The 19,228-nt window shown below is 45.9% G+C and overlaps 1 protein-coding gene across 1 annotated transcript; it reads left to right on the top strand.

Annotated features, from left to right (window-relative positions):
• Positions 1-649: 649 nt before the first annotated feature.
• Positions 650-18,040, top strand: LOC128519622 (intercellular adhesion molecule 5-like). The gene is made up of 4 exons (XM_053493414.1): positions 650-731; positions 16,646-16,915; positions 17,055-17,393; positions 17,962-18,040. Exons 1-4 carry the CDS (start codon positions 659-661, stop codon positions 18,006-18,008), a joined length of 729 nt encoding a protein of 242 aa, XP_053349389.1. The 5' UTR covers positions 650-658; the 3' UTR covers positions 18,009-18,040.
• The last annotated feature ends 1,188 nt before the right edge of the window (positions 18,041-19,228 follow it).

Here is a 19,228-nt window from a genome sequence, read left to right as displayed (position 1 = left end):
GTGTGTCTGTGGTGCAACCTGAGTCAAAGATCTTACAAAACTCTACATGCAGCAGCTGGCAGTTTGCAGCTAAATGGTTTATATTCCAACAATAAACAAAAAGAATAAGAGACTCAAAAATCATAGTTCACTAACGTTATAGATATTTTTTAGACAATTTCACAACGGCCCTTACACCTGCCCTCCTACTGTACCAGCTCTGGCTGTGTAGGCCAGAGGATGAGATCAGCACATGCTGCACACACAGAGAATTCAGAGGAGACAGTCCAGTTTTAAACATCTGTCCTCTTCCATGTCGAGCTGTACCTGAGAGGTCACAAAGCACAAACCTACCATAATTCGGGGCAGCACTCAGATCTGTACAATACTTCATTAGCTTGCAGTCTGCGGAAGGGTAAATATTTTTATTATTTTGACTATAAGGTTTTACTTTGTTTAGTAACTCTGATGAAAAAAGGAAAGAAAAAGCTTCATTAAATGTACTATGGTGTAATTAAACACAAAAATACTGTAACAAAACAACATATCATTCTGTTCTTTCCACTTACTGTAGAGGTGTGTGTGGGGGGGGGGGGGGGTGATTGGGAGTGTTCTTTTATAGGTGTCTGTAACTTTTACTTCACTTTGTCAGTACACACTCTGGGGATTTTGCTCTGAGATGGCAGTGTGTTTTTTATCATCATTGCTCACCGCAGTGTGTGTGGGATTGTACGGAACGCATTCAGTTGAAGGTGAGCAGGAAAAGGTTTGTGTGTGTGTGAGTGTGTGTGTGTGTCTGTGTGTTTTTGTGTGTTTGTGTGTGTGTGTGTGAGAAACAAAGAGCAGAGGTGTAGTGGTGTCCAGAGACATGAGTGTAAATGTTACCCTTTTTTAAACAGCTTTAAACAGGGCTTAAAATGGGATTAGCAAGTGGGGTGCAGCAGGGAAAATGTCTAACCTCAGAATAAGTCACAGTCCTGCAGCTCAATTGACAATTTTTTATATTGAATCTCTGTCAATGTTGTATTAAGGATGCTCACATGCTATAGCAATTTCTCTTTCTTAGTGCACTATTTACTAAGTTTGGTTAATGAGTCAGCAGTTAAAAATAAAGTATAACCCTGAAGTTATTTAATCAAACTCTAGAGACTGCCGTACATGCCTATGCATACATGTTAGTATCAATTTAAATGAAACTAATGCTAATTAGCAGCTGGCTGAAAGTTGAACTTTATATATTACTGGCGTACATGCACCTGTGAAAGGGGTCTAGTAAATTCTATGATTGACCAAGAGTAAGATCATAATTAACTCATTTATTGAAGTTGCTGGAACAACATTTTGGACCCAAGTCATTACTACTTTCTCAATATTGCGCCAAAGGTTTTGTATAGTCGTTATGCTGCAAAAATATAGTACAGTTAAAGATTGAACATTTTATTTAATAAATACATGGTAGTACAAAGTACAGTAGCAGTGAAAAGGAATTGCAACAACTCCAGACTGTAAAAATTAAAAGATTAAATATGTACAATTTAAATGTGCAACAAAACTAGTAGACGAGAAAGAATATGTTATAATTTGTAAATATACAGACTGTAATATAAGATGAATGTGCAAATACATTTCCTGACATACTGGTAGCACACGGTTTAAACATTATCTGAATTCAATCCCTATTACTGTACATTGTTAGAAACTTTTGACATGTTGATTTAACGTTATCCATCAATCCAATAATCAACTTTTAAATTAACCAGGTAAATAAATAAAATGTGCAATAAAACAAATAAAAGATAATGTAATTACTAAATATAAATAGATTTATGGGCAGGGCTCTAAAGTGGCGAATCATGACATATTTTGATCTGTTCATGTGTGGTAGGCATGGGTAGGAGAGACTAATAGGTAGAACAAACTTATAACTGTTGTGAGGTTTCGAGACAGAAGTCCATACATTGTGTTTTTTCACACTCATGACTTCTGACTGTAACAAAACACTATAATATCAGTGTATCAGGGTGATTGGACTCAAAGCTTTAAAGTTACGTTTCCGCGCTCTCGACCATGTCTGTGTTGAGTGATTTCGACTCATTGCAATATAACAGGGCCCCACGGCTCTAAACTCACACAGATCACTACTCAGTTCAGTTGTTGGGTTCACAACTACATCCTTATCAAGACAAAGTCTTCGTCAGCATGCCTCTCACCTGCGTTTGAGTCCACTTCCCCAAGCACCCCAGTATGTCCTGACATAAACATCAACATTACAAAAACAGAAAATGTAAGATAAAATAAGATACAGTGGAACCTCAGGTTGCGAGTAACCCAGCTTGCAAGCATTCCGCAAGATGAGCAAAACGCAAAAGCAAGTGTCGTTAAAGAGGTTAAAGATTCATTTTCTCTCTCTCTGTCAGCCTGAACTGTGTGTGTGTGTGTGTGTGTGTGTGTGTGTGTGTTACGGAAGGACCGACACAACAAACAGAATGAAGGGGACAAACCCGATTGGGCACTTTTATTAATGATGACAAACAGCTGAATGGTGATAGTGACTGATAGAATGAACCGGAAAGTCTTATCTGTAATATTGATAAAGCTGGTGGATGAAGGATCAGGAGAGGTAGACGGGGAGACAGGATGTGGATACTGGAGGAACATGGAGACGACGAGACGAGGAAACACAGAGACAGCGAGACAAGGAAACACGGAGATGAAGAAGCACGGAGGTGAGCTTTCTAGCTTGACGCATAGGCAGCATGGAGTACTTGTCCATATTGGAGTCCAGACAATGACTGAAGGGAAGTGACGTGTATATATGTGTGTAGGTGATGAGGTGCAGGTGTGTGTCATCAGTATTCGGGAGCTTGGGAGCGTTGATTGGGGGCGGGGCCTGGCGTGTCCATGACAGAACCCCTGCCACCACGGACCGCCACCCCTGGGAACAGGCATTTGTGGGTGTTGTTGAAGGAAATCCCTGAGGAGATTTGGGTCGAGGATGCCTGCCTTGGGGACCCAAGCCGTACCCCTCCCAGTCCACAAAATATTCAAGTCGTCCACCTCAGCGACGGGGATCTCAGAATCTCCTTTACAGTGTAGATCGTGCCATCTTCTATATCCAGAGCTGGGGGGGTTCGTCCTTGGGACCAGGCTCTGTGGAAACAGGAAATACAGATAAATGATATGATTTGATAAGTGAAATGTGCGGTGAATTCTGTAGGTGCATGGTAAACTTGTATGTGACCGGGTTGATCTGAGAGATGATTGTGAAGGGACCAATGTAGCGGGGACTCAGCTTTGTACAGGGCAGCCAAAGACGGATGTCTTGTGTGAAGAGCCAAACCTTAGTCCCAGTTGAAAGGCAGGGGTAGCTGCTCTCCTCACGTCAGCGGTGATCCGTTGTCTTCAGTCTGCTCCCTGTAGTTGTTGGTGTGCTGAGTTCCAGACTCTCTCAGTCTCCTGGAACCAGTGTGTGACTGCTGGAACTTCCGAGGGTTTTCCATTCCAGGGAAACACTGGAGGTTGGTACCCAAACACGCACTGGAATATGGTGAGGCCAGTGGAAGGTTGTCGAAGGGAGTTCTGGGCGTACTCAGCCCATGCAAAAAAAACAGCACCAGGAGTGCTGGTGGTCATGATAGAGGGTACAGAGGTATCTACTTATCTCCTGGAATTTATGTTCCATCTGGCTATTAGTTTAAGGATGGTATCCAGACGATAGACTTATGGTCACACCTAAGAGTTGAAAGAAAGCTTTCCAGAATTTTAAAATAAACTGCAGACCTCTGTCAGAGACAATATCTTCTGGGATTCCATAAATCCAAAAAAACTGACTGAAAAGGGCCTCCAATGTCTCTTTGGCGGAGGGAAGACCTTTTAGTGGGACCAGACAGCATGATTTGAAAAAACGATCCACGATAACTAGAATACAGGTCTTACCATTGAAGGAAGGGTGGTCTGTGACGAAATCTACGCCTAGCTGTGACCATGGACCAGGGGGAATTGGTAGAGGTATTAGTTTTCCTAAAAGCAGATGTCTGGGGTTCTTGGTCATGGCACACTCCCGGCATCCCCTCACATACCTTCTGACATGTTCAGCCACGTTAGGCCACCAGAAACGTTCTTCCAGCTGTAAGAGGGTCTGATTGGTCCTGGGGTGACCAATGACGTGTGAACGTGGTGGAGGAGTTGGTAACGTAGAGTAGTGGGAATGTATGTTCTGTTTGGAGGACATTCTGGTGGAGGTGGCTCAGAGGTTGTGGCTTGAATTATCTTATCCTCCAGATCCCATTGGATAGGAGAAATAAAGGAGGGCATCTGCCTTTGTATTTTTGGATCTGGGTTGATAGGAGACCATGAAATTAAATCATGTGAAGAAGAGAACCCACCTTGCTTGTCGTGGGTTTAGACGTTTGGCTTTTTTGAGGTTCTCTAGATTTCGATGGTCGGTAAGGACTGTAAAGGGGTGTAATGCCCCCTCCAGGGAGTGAGCATTGACCAAACCATACGGCATAACGAGGTATTCATGGTGTCCGGTTTGGGTGATGAATGCGGTCTTCCATTCATCCCCTTCCCGGATTCGGATAAAGTTGTAGGCACTCTTGAGATCCAGCTTGGTGAAGACTTTAGCCCCACAAAGTTGTTCCGGGGCAGCAGGACCGAGAGGAAGGGGGTAACTGAACTTCACTGTGATTTTGTTTAGGGCACGATAATCAATGCACGGACGGAGGCCACAAAAAAGAAGCTGGAGGCAGCAGGGGACGTGGATGGACGAATATACCCTTGTTTAAAGGCCTCTTCTATGTACTCTTCCATGGCATTTTGTTCTGGAATTGACATTGAAAATATTTTCCCTTTGGGCACTGGTTCACCTGAAATGAGGTCGATGGGACAGTCCCATGGTCTATGAGGGGGTAGTTGTGTGGCTCGTCTTGGACAGAAGACATCCTAGAACTGGGAGTAAATTTCTGGGATAACTGTAGATTGCTGGTTTTTTGGGCTTTCTATGGAGGTGGTATGAATGGAAATGATGGGATCAACGTTAATGCAATGTTTGAGACAATTCATCGCCCACTTAAGGATCTCACCACTCTCCCAAGAGATGATGGGTTGATGTTGGACGAGCCACGGGCGCCCAAGAATGAGTTCTGTGGTGAAACCTTCCAGAACCAGAAGCTCGATTTCTTCCTTGTGAAGCCATCTCACTCGTGGGGGTGTGATGTACCACACCCATCCTCCTCTTGGGGGCGCCCCCATAACACAGCAAATTTTAAACTGGGTGGTGTGGAGAATCGGTGGTATTTGGAGTTGATATAGTTCCATGGAGATGAAGTTGCCAGCTGACCCAGAGTCAAGGACAGCTTTCACTGGAACAGAGCACAGGGGAGTATCAATTGTTACATTCATGGTGAGTGGTGCCATAGGTGTATTTGTATAAGAGACATTGCTCACCAGAGGTCGTGGGGGTCGGTGAAGACATTTCTGACGGACATGTCAAGACTCTGCACATTATAGACAAAGGCCCTGGGTCAGCCGGCGTTGCCTTTCAGAGTGGGTGAGGCTAGAGAAGGAGTGATGATCGAGCTGCATAGGTTCTGATTCTGGAACATGCACCTTCTCTGGTGGGCAGAGAGTCGAGGAGGGTTTCCGACCTGTAGACAGTTCTGATAGGCACTCTTGTAGTCGGTTGGAGACTTGGATGGAGGTACTGATAAGATGTTCTAACCCAAGTAAATCATCGTGGGTGGCGAGTTGCAGTCGTAAATTCGGATTGAGCCCTTGCCGGAACTTTGTGATGAGGGCCGCTTCATTCCATCCACTGGAGGCTGCAATGGTTCAGAACATCAACACATAATAATAGATTTCTTTCCCTGATTTATTTTAAATAATTGTTTTCCAGTAGTGGAGAAGTCAGCCGATTGATTAAATACGTCGCTGAAATGAGAAACAAATAGGTCATAATCAGCACTATTTTGTTGCCAAATAGCTTCAGCCCACTGTAAGGCTTTTCCTGTGAGGAGGGAAATAATATATGTAAGTTCCGACCTATCTGTGGGAAACCGTTGAGATTGCATTTCAAATGTGAGTGAACATTGAAGGAGGAATCCGTTGCAATTCCCCACCTCACCGAAGTAGGACGCTGATGGTGCCATGGGACTGGCTAATTGGGAAGATGAAGGAGAGAAAGAAACTGTTGCCGGAAGTGTAGTGGGGGAGGTGAAAACTTGCCGGAGCCGCTCCACCAGCTCGTGGATAGGGTCAGTACCCGTCGGATTCATGTTTTGATGGTCTGGACCTGTGTTACCGAAGGACCGACACAACAAACAGAATAAAGGGGACAAACCCGATCGGGCACTTTTATTAATGATGACAAACAGCTGAATGGTGATAGTGACTGATAGAATGAACCGGAAAGTCTTTTCTGTGATATTGATGAAGCTGGTGGACGAAGGATCAGGAGAGGTTGACGGGGAGACAGGATGTGGATATTGGAGGAACATGGAGACGACGAGACGAGGAAACAGAGACGACAAGATGAGGAAACACGGAGGCGGCGAGATGAGGAAACACGGAGACAAAGAAGCATGGAGGTGAGCTTTCTAGCTTGATGCATAGGCAGTATGGAGTCCAGACAATAAGTGAAGGGAAGTGATGTGTATACATGTGTGTGGGTGATGAGGTGCTGGTGTGTGTGATCAGTATTCGGGAGCTTGAGAGCGTTGATTGGGGGCGGAGCCTGGCGTGTCCATGACTGTGTGTGTGTGTGTGTGTGTGTGCAAGCGTCATTAGACACTGTGCCACTCCCCTAGTCCTCTCGACTTCACACAAACACTAATGGAAACACTTACAGTGGTGTGAAAAACTATTTGCCCCCTTCCTGATTTCTTATTCTTTTGCATGTTTGTCACACTTAAATGTTTCTGATCATAAACGTTCATCAAAAAACGTTAACTATAAGTCAAAGATAACATAATTAAACACAAAATGCAGTTTTTAAAAATAGGTTTACGTTATTAAGGGAGAAAAAAAAAACTCCAAATCTACATGGCCCTGTGTGAAAAAGTGATTGCCCCCCTTGTTAAAAAATAACTGTGGTTTGTCACACCCAGGCCTGATTACTGCCACACCTGTTTCAATCAAGAAATCACTTAAATAGGAGCTACCTGACACAGAGAAGTAGACCAAAAGCACCTCAAAAGCTAGACATCATGCCAAGATCCAAAGAAATTCAGGAACAAATGAGAACAAAAGTAATTGAGATCTATCAGTCTGGTAAAGGTTATAAAGCATTTCTAAAGCTTTGGGACTCCAGCGAACCACAGTGAGAGCCATTATCCACAAATGGCAAAAACATGGAACAGTGGTGAACCTTCCCAGGAGTGGCCGGCCGACCAAAATTACCCCAAGAGCGCAGAGACAACTCATCCGAGAGGCCACAAAAGACCCCAGGACAACATCTAAAGAACTGCAGGCCTCACTTGCCTCAATTAAGGTCAGTGTTCACGACTTCACCATAAGAAAGAGACTGGGCAAAAACGGCCTGCATGGCAGATTTCCAAGGCGCAAACCACTTTTAAGCGAAAAGAACATAAAGGCTCGTCTCAATTTTGTTAAAAAAACATCTCAATGATTGCCAAGACTTTTGGGAAAATACCTTGTGGACCGACGAGACAAAAGTTGAACTTCTTGGAAGGTGCGCGTCCAGTTACATCTGGCGTAAAAGTAACACAGCATTTCAGAAAAAGAACATCATACCAACAGTAAAATATGGTGGTGGTAGTGTGATGGTCTGGGGTTGTTTTGCTGCTTCAGGACCTGGAAGGCTTGCTGTGATAGATGGAACCATGAATTCTACTGTCTACCAAAAAATTCTGAAGGAGAATGTCCGCCCATCTGTTCGTCAACTCAAGCTGAAGCGATCTTGGGTGCTGCAGCAGGACAATGACCCAAAACACACCAGCAAATCCACCTCTGAATGACTGAAGAAAAACAAAATGAAGACTTTGGAGTGGCCTAGTCAAAGTCCTGACCTGAATCCTATTGAGATGTTGTGGCATGACCTTAAAAAGGCGGTTCATGCTAGAAAACCCTCAAATAAAGCTGAATTACAACAATTCTGCAAAGATGAGTTGGCCAAAATTCCACCAGAGCGCTGTAAAAGACTCGTTGCAAATTCGGTGGGTGCTGCAGCAGGACAATGACCCAAAACACACCAGCAAATCCACCTCTGAATGACTGAAGAAAAACAAAATGAAGACTTTGGAGTGGCCTAGTCAAAGTCCTGACCTGAATCCTATTGAGATGTTGTGGCATGACCTTAAAAAGGCGGTTCATGCTAGAAAACCCTCAAATAAAGCTGAATTACAACAATTCTGCAAAGATGAGTTGGCCAAAATTCCACCAGAGCGCTGTAAAAGACTCGTTGCAAGTTCGTTGCTTGATTGCAGTTATTGCTGCTAAGGGTGGCCCAACCAGTTCAGGGGCAATTACTTTTTCACACAGGGCCTTGTAGGTTTGGATTTTTTTTTCTCCCTAAATAATAAAAACCATCATTTAAAAACTGCATTTTGTGTTCAATTATATTGTAGCGTTTTTACGCTCGAAAGGATGGTGGAGAGACGAGTTAGTTCACTTGCTGCCCAATGCAAATGGCTGGGAGTATTTTATTAGACTCACACAGGTGAACCAGCAGCATAACAACACACACACATCACACATATCCTGGCTGAAGCCACTAAACCAAATACCTTCTCCCAACAGGGTGAACACATAACAGCCCCTCCCGCAAAGCATGATGGTTTCCAAGCGAAACCCCGCCCCCGTCACACTGCCCCCACCCGAGCTGTGACCGTCCCCGGTCACCATGGCGCACTCAGTCCAACAGACGTGACGGTGGTCGGCGCCGGCGTTGGGAACGCCGGAGTCTGGTTTGCTCCCCAGCAGCAAAGTCTCGCCCCCGGCTGTGCGTATCGTACACACGGCGCTGCTTAACCCCGGCATCCGCCAAGTGTCTACACGCCAATTCGTGGACACGGAACAGTTTGTCTTTTAATGAACAAAAATACTCCACACCTGGTTTCGTGGGTAAATCCACTTGTGGAGGGGACCCGAACACTAGATCCACAGGCGTGCGCAACTCGCGACCGAACATCAATGCAGCTGGCGTCAGTTGCGAGGACTCCTGCACCGCTGTACGATACGCCCAAAGCACGAGAGGCAAATGCTCGTCCCAATCTTTTTGCCGGTCGCTGGTAAGCACGGCGAGTTGGGTGGTGAGTGTTCGGTTGAACCATTCCACGAGGCCGTCACTTTGTGGATGCAGGGGCGTGGTGCGGGTCTTTTTCACCCCGAGGCGCTCGCACACCGCCGCAAACACCTCCGCCTCGAAGTTACGCCGCTGATCGCTGTGCAACTGCTCCGGGGCGCCGAATCGACTGAACACCTCATCCACCAGCACTCGAGCCGTGGTGGAAGCGCTCTGATCCGGAACAGCGAACGCCTCCGGCCACTTCGTGAAATAATCCATGGCCACCAGCACATAACGATTCCCGCGATCCGAGATGGGAAACGGCCCCAGAATGTCCACGCCCATACGTTCCATGGGCGCCCCCACCCGAAAGTCTTGCAAGGGTGCTCGTGAGCGCTGGGTAGGGCCCTTCTTTGCCGTGCAGACATCGCATCTGTGAACAAAAAGTTCGCTATCAGTATGACAACCCGGCCAGTAGAACCGAGCACGCAACCGCCGCAGTGTCTTAGTTACCCCAAAGTGTCCCGAACCTGCGTGCCCATGAACCATCCCCAGCACACATGCCCGCAAAGTCCGCGGCACCAGCAGCTGAAAAGATTCGCCAGCGCCACACGGCCGTTCCCACTGGCGGTAGAGTAAACCCCCCCGCAACGCTAGTCGGTGAAACTGCGAGTGGAGAGCTTTTTCTTCTGGTCCCAGGTGGGCAATGGCGGCATAATCCGGTCTCTGGCCCGCGTTAACCCAACCTAATATCCGCTGCAGCGCCGGGTCCTTCTCCTGCTCGACCATTAGCTGATCGCAGTCCATCTGTGGCACAGGCGAAACGACCACCGGCGATGGTTTAGGTGCCGCAGTGACTCGGCTGCACGCCGGCTCGGACGGCCGATTACCGACGGGGGCTTCGGAAGACTGCGCAGGGAGAATGTTCTGGTTCCCCAGGGGTCGGGGTGTGTTCGATGTCGTGACCACCCACACGCTCTTCAACCCGCTCGCAGTGTCGACAACGCTCTTTGCTGCACGGCCGGCGGGATAACGCATCGGCGTTAGCATGCAATTTTCCCGCTCGGTGCTGAACGGTAAAATGATAGTCCTGCAACCGCTCGAGCCAACGCGCTAACTGCCCCTCGGGCTCTTTAAAACTAAGCAGCCACACTAGCGAAGCGTGATCGGTCCACAGCAAGAGCGATTGCCGTATAAATACGGCCTAAAATGCTTAAGGGCCGCGACGACCGCTAGCAGCTCGCGCCGCGTGACGCAGTAATTCTTCTCCAGCCCAGACAACGCGCGGCTGAAGTAAGCGACAGCACGCTCTTTGCCCCCGGCAACCTGAGACAGGACGGCCCCCAGCCCTACATCGCTCGCGTCCGTGTCGAGAATAAACATACGAGCTATATCAGGATATTCGAGAACGGGCGACGTAACCAGAGCTTCCCGTAACCGAGTAAACGCACGCGCGTGCTCCCTGTCCCAGCGAAACGGCTGGTTCTTTCTCGTGAGCGCGTGCAGCGGGCTGGCGATCGTAGCAAAATCCCTCACGAACCGGCGATAGTACGACGCTAACCCGAGAAAAGTGCGTAGCTGCGACACATTTGACGGCTCAGGCCAATTCTGTACCGCGGCAATTTTGGCTGGATCGGTGGCAATCCCTCGAGCGCTAATGACGTGTCCCAGAAAGACAGTTTCTTGCCGCAACAACTGGCACTTTTTGGGATTGAGCCGCAAATTCGCCCGCCGGATAGCTAGAAACACCTCCCGTAGGTTAGCTAGCGCGACCGCAAAATCCTTGCCGTGCACCAATAAATCGTCTAAGTAGACGACACAACGGTTGCGAGGGATCTCTGCCAATACTCTCTCCATCAACCGTTCGAACGTAGCGGGAGCGTTGCAGAGGACGAACGGAATGCGCCGAAATTGCCATAGCCCTTGTCCGATCGAAAACGCGGTTTTGGGACGTGCTTCCGGGGCGAGCTCTACTTGCCAGATGCTGGCTCTATGACGCCCAAGTCGGCCATCTCACGCAGCTGCTGCTCGGCTATAGCTCGTTTAGCTAACGGGAGGCGTCTCGGATGTAACCGAACAGGAGCGGCGTTACCTGTATCGATATTGTGCTGCACCAAATCGGTATGCGTGCACTCGCGCTCATCTACTGCGAAAATATCTGCGAACTCGTGCAAAAGGGACTTCACGGCGTCGGTCTGCGTCTGATTTAGCCCCACACTGCTACGCTGCATCAGCTCGGCCATTATTCTCGCTCGGACAGCTACAGGATGTTTACATGGCGCGTCCACCGGAAGTTCCGCCCACCTGGTGCGTGCTACTAACCTGTCCGGCTGCGCTTTGGGCACTAGCAACCTAGCTAAACCGAAACTACCACGCAGAGTCCCGTCCGCATATTCAGTACCGCACCCCACCTTTCCAAAATGTCTAATCCCAAGATACAATCATCCTCTATATCCGCCACAAAGAATGGGTGAAAAAGAATGATTGCACCTACTTGTATTCGCACTGTGCGACAGGCCCGTATCCTCAGATAACTCCCCGACACGGTGCGAATGTTCACGGCCGGGTCCGGCAGCACACGACCGCGCTCTCCACGCTCCAACACGCTGTTGGATACGCTGTCCTCCAGCCGGAGAACGTTGCAGCGGTGGTCTGGCGGTCCCTGGCCTCGGCGTCGTCGCAGAAACTCGGAGGCTGGGTCGAGGCCTAGCCGTGACGGGTAGCCCTGTCCCCGGCTAGGTTCACCTACCCAGCGGCCGCGAGCCACCGAAGATCGCTCGGCTCTCTCGCCGCGGTGTTCACCCAAGATGGGCTCGGCGCGCTCGGCCTCGGACAGGGACGCCGGTACCGCTAACCGGAGGTGCTCGCGAAGCCGGTACGGCCGGACTCCCCGAAGGAACGCGCGACGAGCTAGCTCTTCCTGCTGGCCGTGTCCGAAATCCGGGTAGCCCTGGCGCGCGAGAGATCGCAGGTCCATGGCGAACGCCCCTAGTGGCTCAGAGGCGCTCCGCACGCGGGTTGCCAACTTCTCGCTCGCGGCCTCGTTACGGTCCCCTGCGCCGAAGCGGAAACAGAGCGACTGCTGCAGCTTCACCCATTCCTTCCGCTCATCAGCCCGGAGATCTTGCAACGCCCGCAGCGCGTCACCCTCCAACGAGAGGGCCACACGGACAGCTGTTTCCGCCGGGGACCAGCCCGCGAATTTTGGCGGCTAGCTCTACCTGGGCGATGAACGCGTGGGGATCGCCGGCGCCATTGTAGGCCGGCAGGCGCAGCTGTAGGTCGCTTCGCTGGCGGACGGGGCACGGAGCTGTAGCTTGCTCCGGCGTCGGCGCCGTGTCACTGGAGGAATCCTCTCCGAGGTCCAATGCCGGAACCTGGAACGCGCCGCTCCGCTCCGGTCGCCGCTCTTTGCCCGCGCTGGCCCCGTCAGGGAGGGTCTTCTTTCTCCGCAGCTGCTCTGCCACTCGTCGGCCTATTTGGATCCTCCGGATTTCCTCCGGGGTGCGCTCTAACTCGCGACTCTCCATCCCACTTCTGACACCAATTGTAGCGTTTTTACGCCCGAAAGGATGGTGGAGAGACGAGTTAGTTCACTTGCTGCCCAATGCAAATGGCTGGGAGTATTTTATTAGACTCACACAGGTGAACCAGCAGCATAACAACACACACACATCACACATATCCTGGCTGAAGCCACTAAACCAAATACCTTCTCCCAACAGGGTGAACACATAACAGCCCCTCCTGCAAAGCATGATGGTTCCCAAGCGAAACCCCGCCCCCGTCACAATATTATCTTAAATGTGTTTGATGATCAGAAACATTTTGTGTGACAAACAGGCAAAAGAATAAGAAATCAGGAAGGGGCAAATAGTTTTTCACACCACTGTATCTGTCTGGATTTATTTTTTTTTAAAGGTAAAGTGCAGGTTATTTTTTATAATTTTGCATTTACAATTAGTATATATTTATTTTTTTGGTTTGTGGAACAAATAATCTGAGTTTTTATTATTTCCTATGGGGAAATTTACGAGTCTTTTGAGATATACGAACGCGCCTCATTATGCAACTAATTATGCTTGTAATCCAAGGTTCCACTGTATATCTTTATTCGTCCCACAGTGGGGAAATGTCTTTTCCCAAATATATTTATTAGCATTTAACGAAAGATACAACATAGTAAATATACAAAAACATGCAATTTAAATTTTAACTTTTCAACCCACCCCAAATCCTCCCTCCTTAACGACAAAACCAGACAAACAACCAAACCACAAAAAACAAAACACACAAAAAAAACACAAAACACAAATTAATCCTTTACTGCATCTTCATGTAATAGATCAATAGTATCAATAAAATTTAATAATGGTTTCCATGTTGTATAAAAGGTTTTTAAAGACCCTTTTAAAGAAAAGCGGATTTTTTCCAGTTTTAAATATAAAAGAATTTCTTTTATCCATTTCCCATAAGAAGGAGGGGAAGCATGTTTTCACTTTAGGAGAATAAGACTCCTGGCCAATAGTTGCTGGTGAAAGCAACAATGACTTGAGTTGTCGAAGATAAATTTTGTTTAAAAAGAATTCCGAATAGAGCTGTTAAGGGATTTGGAGAGATTGACAATCCAAAGGATTTTTTTAAAAGTATAAAATATTTTAGACCAGAACTCTGTCAATCTTGGACAGGACCAGAACATATGCATGTGATTTGCGGCAGACTGCCCGCACCTATTGCAAGTGGCATTTCTGTCCTGGTATGTTTTGGCTAATCTGGCGTTAGTATAGTGTGTCTCTGTAAAGAATCTTGCACTGCATCAGTCTATGTCGTGCGCAAATTGAGGAAGAGTTTATTAGATAGAGTGCATGATCCCATTCTGTTTCGCTCATGGAAAACCCCAAGTTCCTTCTCCCATGCATTCTTCAATGATTCAGTGGAGTAAGAATTTAATTCGCCAATTGATTCATATATGATAGAAATTAACCTTTTATTTATACACAGTATATTGTATAAATACAAAAGAAATATAAAACAAATTGCAGTAGGTAATATAAAATTGCACAATATAAAAGTATTAGTCCACATTTGCTGTTGCACCAAAAATGTAAATATTATAAATACTATAACTACACATTGAGATATTGTAGCTATATTTAATATATTGCAACTATTGTAACTATATCGTAAAATTTAAGTCATTGTAGCAACAGTATATTGTATCAACAGGATGTAACAATAATAACAGTGCGCGCGTTACAGTAACTGGGTAACTGAGAGCAGATCTGATTGTACAGCAGCAGGGAGAAAAGATATTTAGAAATAGATATGGTAAAGAGATTAAACTACAGTATGTCATACTGGGGTTAAGAGTCATTCTCAAGAAATTATGATAGCTTTGTTACCATCCTCCATTCTCCCTCTTGTACATTAGCCAGGGGAATCCTCAGAATTTAGATAGCCTTTCTAATCAGCTTGTCCAGTCTCTTTCCATCTGCAGTAGAGATAGTGCTGCACCAGCAAACCACTCTGTAGAAGATGGCTTCAGAAACTGCTATTTTACGGAATCTCAGATAAGAGCCTGCATAAAAGCTTCTGAATGCAGTTCTGCATGATCATATTTACATACATCCTCCACTTTATTTCTATCCCTCCTTTCTCTTTCTAAATACCTGCTTTTAATAGTTGTACCCACTGCACTGATCACCATGCTCCAGGGCCTGGGTGTCAGCCTTTACATTTGCAGCTGGATTCTGGACTTCCTCACTGACAGACCTCAGTCTGTTAGACTGTGCAATCACATGCCCTCTATGCTCATTCTGAACACTGGAGAGCCATTGCTGTATTTCCTGTTTACCTATGCCTTGGGTATTCCTCTGCATAATTAACATAATTACCAAGTATGCAGATGTTATCAAAGTTGTAGGCCATCACCAGCAACAATGAGTTGGCCTATGGGGAGGGGATATTAGATATCACCCTCTTAGTTTGTGTTCAGCCACCACCCTCACCCTTAAGCCTGTGACAGGCTGAAGTTGTTGGGCAGAGACGTTGTCGAAGAGGCAGAAGCATTAGTTCAGAGCTGCGAGATCCTGTTGTTGAAATCGCTAAGCGATGTGTGGTCGAGTGAGAAAAAATGTTAGTTCGAAGGTGTGAGATCCTTCGAGGGTGTGACAAGTTGAAATAGTCACCAGAGACATGGTCGAGTAAGCGAAAGCGTGAGATCAAAGCCGCTCTAATAAGCTGCTTAACAAACAAACACCTAAGCGCTGAAGCGGTATAAAACAAATACAATTTGGTGTAAATAAGGCACAAGACACTCAACCTCAAATTCTTAATTTCTTTTATTTGTCTGTAATAATAAGTTCATAAATTAATAAGAGTGGGCTTCAACCTAAAATAATATCACTGATTACCTTGTCACAGTAGTTGGATGAAGGTCGAGGCATAGGTGCAGAGGTTAAGACTTAAAGATGTTTTAATAATAATAAAAATCCAACAAAAACAAACACAACTCTAAACATGAAAAAACTAACCATAGGATATGACAAAACAAAACCATGAATCCAGAGAACCCATGAACAGATCAACAAAAGAGCATTACAGCAGTACAGAACAGATTCAAGACAAAGCTAACTCAAAAACATTGCTACTTAAAGCCACACTAATTAGCAACCTTAGGTCAGGTGAGAGGTCGCATCACCTGACCAAGGTGCACCCTGGAAAACGGAGTCCACAAACTAGTCTTTGGGTGCTGTTGACGTTAAATTTTTTGTGCGGCAGCAACCATGGCCTCCCGGACAGTGTTCAGAGAGCTTTACTGTTTAACTTCATTGTATATCTCCAGTTTAAGAAGGGTCCACCAGGTCTCAGTAGTGTTTAGGACAGGTGAGGACGGGGGTCATGTCGTTATTCTTTCATCTTTAAGACCTTTACTGGCTAGCCACGCAGTGGAGTACTTTGATGCATGCGATGGAAGATTGTCCTGCATATATATCATGGTCTTCTTGAAAAATGCACACTTTTTTCTGTACCACCACTTGAAAAAAAAAGTGTCTCTTATTTGCTATTTGCTGCATTCTTCTGAAAGACATTTTACAATTTGTAACTTTTTAAAAGATTCAAAAATAATCTCTTTTTTGTCCCATCTAGCCTGAGGAAAAGAAGCTCCCTAATAATTTTGCATAGCTTGATATACTGTAGAGTATTGATCTGCTTAGGCCACATCCTCTGGAAAATATGCATTAAAAAAATATATCAATTGCCTAATAATTGTGCACTCAGTATACATTCTGTCTGTCTGTCTATCTATCTAATTTGTCACTTAATTAAGTTTGTTTTATTATATGTATTGCATTATTATACTGTTTTTGTACTTTGCACTAAACAAAAAATCAACTTCAGGTTTGTTATTGTGCTGAACAGAAGTATGTAGAGATCTTGTCGTCACTCCGGCGTCTCTGCTGGTGGAGTATGGACACCCTGCTAAAGTGAACTGCTCCATACTGAGTAAACCTGTAACGGGATACTGGCTGGGCTGGGAGTCTAAATCATCACAACCAGATACAGATACTGAAACAAGTTTGATATGGAGGGTGGACAGTCTGATGGATTGGGAGGAACCTGTCAGTCTTAAGTGTTACTTCTCAACAGCAACTGATCAGTGTGTGAGTCGTGTAAATCTTACCATTTACAGTGAGGACCACTATCTCATAAAATCTCATAACTATCCTGCTATGTGCACATTAATTATATTTGACATGATTTACTTTGTGTGTGTGTGTGTGTGTGTGTGTGTGTGTGTGTGTGTGTGTGTGTGTGTGTGTGTTTACAGAGAGACCAGACAATGTGACGCTGAGCTCTGTGTCTAATGTGTGGATAGCGGGAGACCAAACAGAGCTGAAGTGTCAGATAGAAAACGTCGGTCCTGGACATAAACTCAGTGTACACTGGAGCAGATCCAACCCAAAGCAAAACAACGCTTTTACACTATTCAGTACAACGTTGCTTTCAGACTTGGTGAATAAGATGCCAGTTGTGAATGTGACAGTGAAACTGAACGTTATGGCCAGACGTGAGGATGACGGAGTGCAGTACAAGTGTGCAGCTGTGCTGAATCTGGACCCAGTTCTGGTCTTGTCCAAATCACAGCCAATCACCATCACTGTACCCTGTGAGTCTGTAACAATATTATAGTATCTGTAAACATCTGACAAACATTAGCATTAGCACTAGGACTAGCTGCACCCAGGTTAAGATTATCCCTGTGCACGGTGGTGTAGTGGTTAGCATCGTCGCCTTGCACCTCCAGGGTCCGGGTCGATTCCCGGCCAGGCTCAATTCCCGTCTCTGTGTGCATGGAGTTTGCATGTTCTCCCCGTGCTTGGTGGGTTTCCTCTGGGTACTTCGGTTTCCTCCCACATTCCAAAGACATGTAGGTTAGGTTAGTTGGCGTTCATAAAAATTGCCCATAGTGTGTGTATGTGTGTGTGCCCTGCGATGGATTGGCATACTGTCCAAGGTGTACCCTGCCTCGTGCCCTAAGCCTCCTGAGATAGGCTCCAGGTCCCCGCGACCCTGAATACAGGATAAAGCGGTATAGAAGATGAGAGAGAGAGATGAGAGAGATTTTCTACCCCACTGTATAGAATTTTATGTGTCTTAATGTCGAGCCTTAAATTGCCTGTGGACTATCAGTAATTTACTTCACTTCCGTAAGTTTTCTGTTTTTATGTTTCCAGACTTCAGCTGGGCAACCTGCACTCAGTTCTGTCTGGGGAATGGTTAGTTCTACATCCTGATGTACCTGCAATCCTACAAAATGGGGAAGGAGATGGTTTAAGGAGGGAGGACAAAAAGAAGGGGATGAAAGAGGTGAAAATTGTTCACATGCGGGTCTGAAGGCGGTGACTGTCCTGAATGTGACATCGTCAATTTGAATGTTTAAATATTTAAAGTCGTGCCCATTTCCAGTGACACATCATGTCAGGGATTAAGTCACATTTTGGGTGACGAGTTTCAGATTCCTGGTTTAATATTTAAGCGATATCACACTTAAGGTTGTGCTGTTGTGCTAAATATCATCATGGCTGTGACGCGGTTGTAGACACGAGGGTGCAGCCTGTGTACTGAAGATATCACTGCTGTGGGGAAACATCACTGTCACACATCAACAGAAAATATTTTAAAATGCAACGTGAGTGACATAAATCCATAATATACTGCATAGGTGTTTACTTCACGCACAGACACACACATGCATGCACACACAAACAGACATGCACACTTGGACAGACACACATATGCATGGGACATCATTATTGAGAGGTATACAGTATGAACTACACAGATACACACACAGGCACACAATGAAGTAAATACACTGCAGATAAACAGGCTGATTAAACTCCTCAGGTCTTTACAAGACATTTTCGTTGAGTTTGGGGTCACATTCCTTCTCTCCTCTTTAACTGCTTTAACACTATTCACGTTTCTCTTTTCCTAATTTTCTCTTTCCTTTCCTACAGTACCCGATTTCTGTCCCAACTGCCCCGCCACCTTCCCCCTTTCTTCCTTACTCAGGTGTGTGTGTAGGCCCCCCCCAAAAAAGTTTTTTTTAACAGTGGGCATTATACACTGCAGCTTATTGCTAGTGAACTGCAACTTTTCACACATTTCTCAATGAGCTAAACATGATCCGATTTATTTTACTTTTCGGATCTTTCAGACAATAAAAGGGTAAATTACACTTACTGGATCCTGATTTTAATTTTTTCGCAGATCTAAAAGACATACAAAATAGTTTCTGATTAGTTTTCATGCAGTGTTTTATATCTCAGTGTGAATGTATACAACAGAACACGTCACATTATCGCACATGTTCCCAGATCTTCCACCAGGGGCGCTGTGGAGACACCGATCGTGACTACTTTGAGAATCGAATTGTTACAAATTCACTATGAAATGTGATGTAAAGTGTAAATATCCCCCAAAAACTCTACTGCCTGT

Source organism: Clarias gariepinus, chromosome 3 (assembly GCF_024256425.1).
Source record: "Clarias gariepinus isolate MV-2021 ecotype Netherlands chromosome 3, CGAR_prim_01v2, whole genome shotgun sequence".
Taxonomy (NCBI): domain Eukaryota; kingdom Metazoa; phylum Chordata; class Actinopteri; order Siluriformes; family Clariidae; genus Clarias; species Clarias gariepinus.
This window is presented reverse-complemented; position numbering and strand designations above follow the sequence as displayed.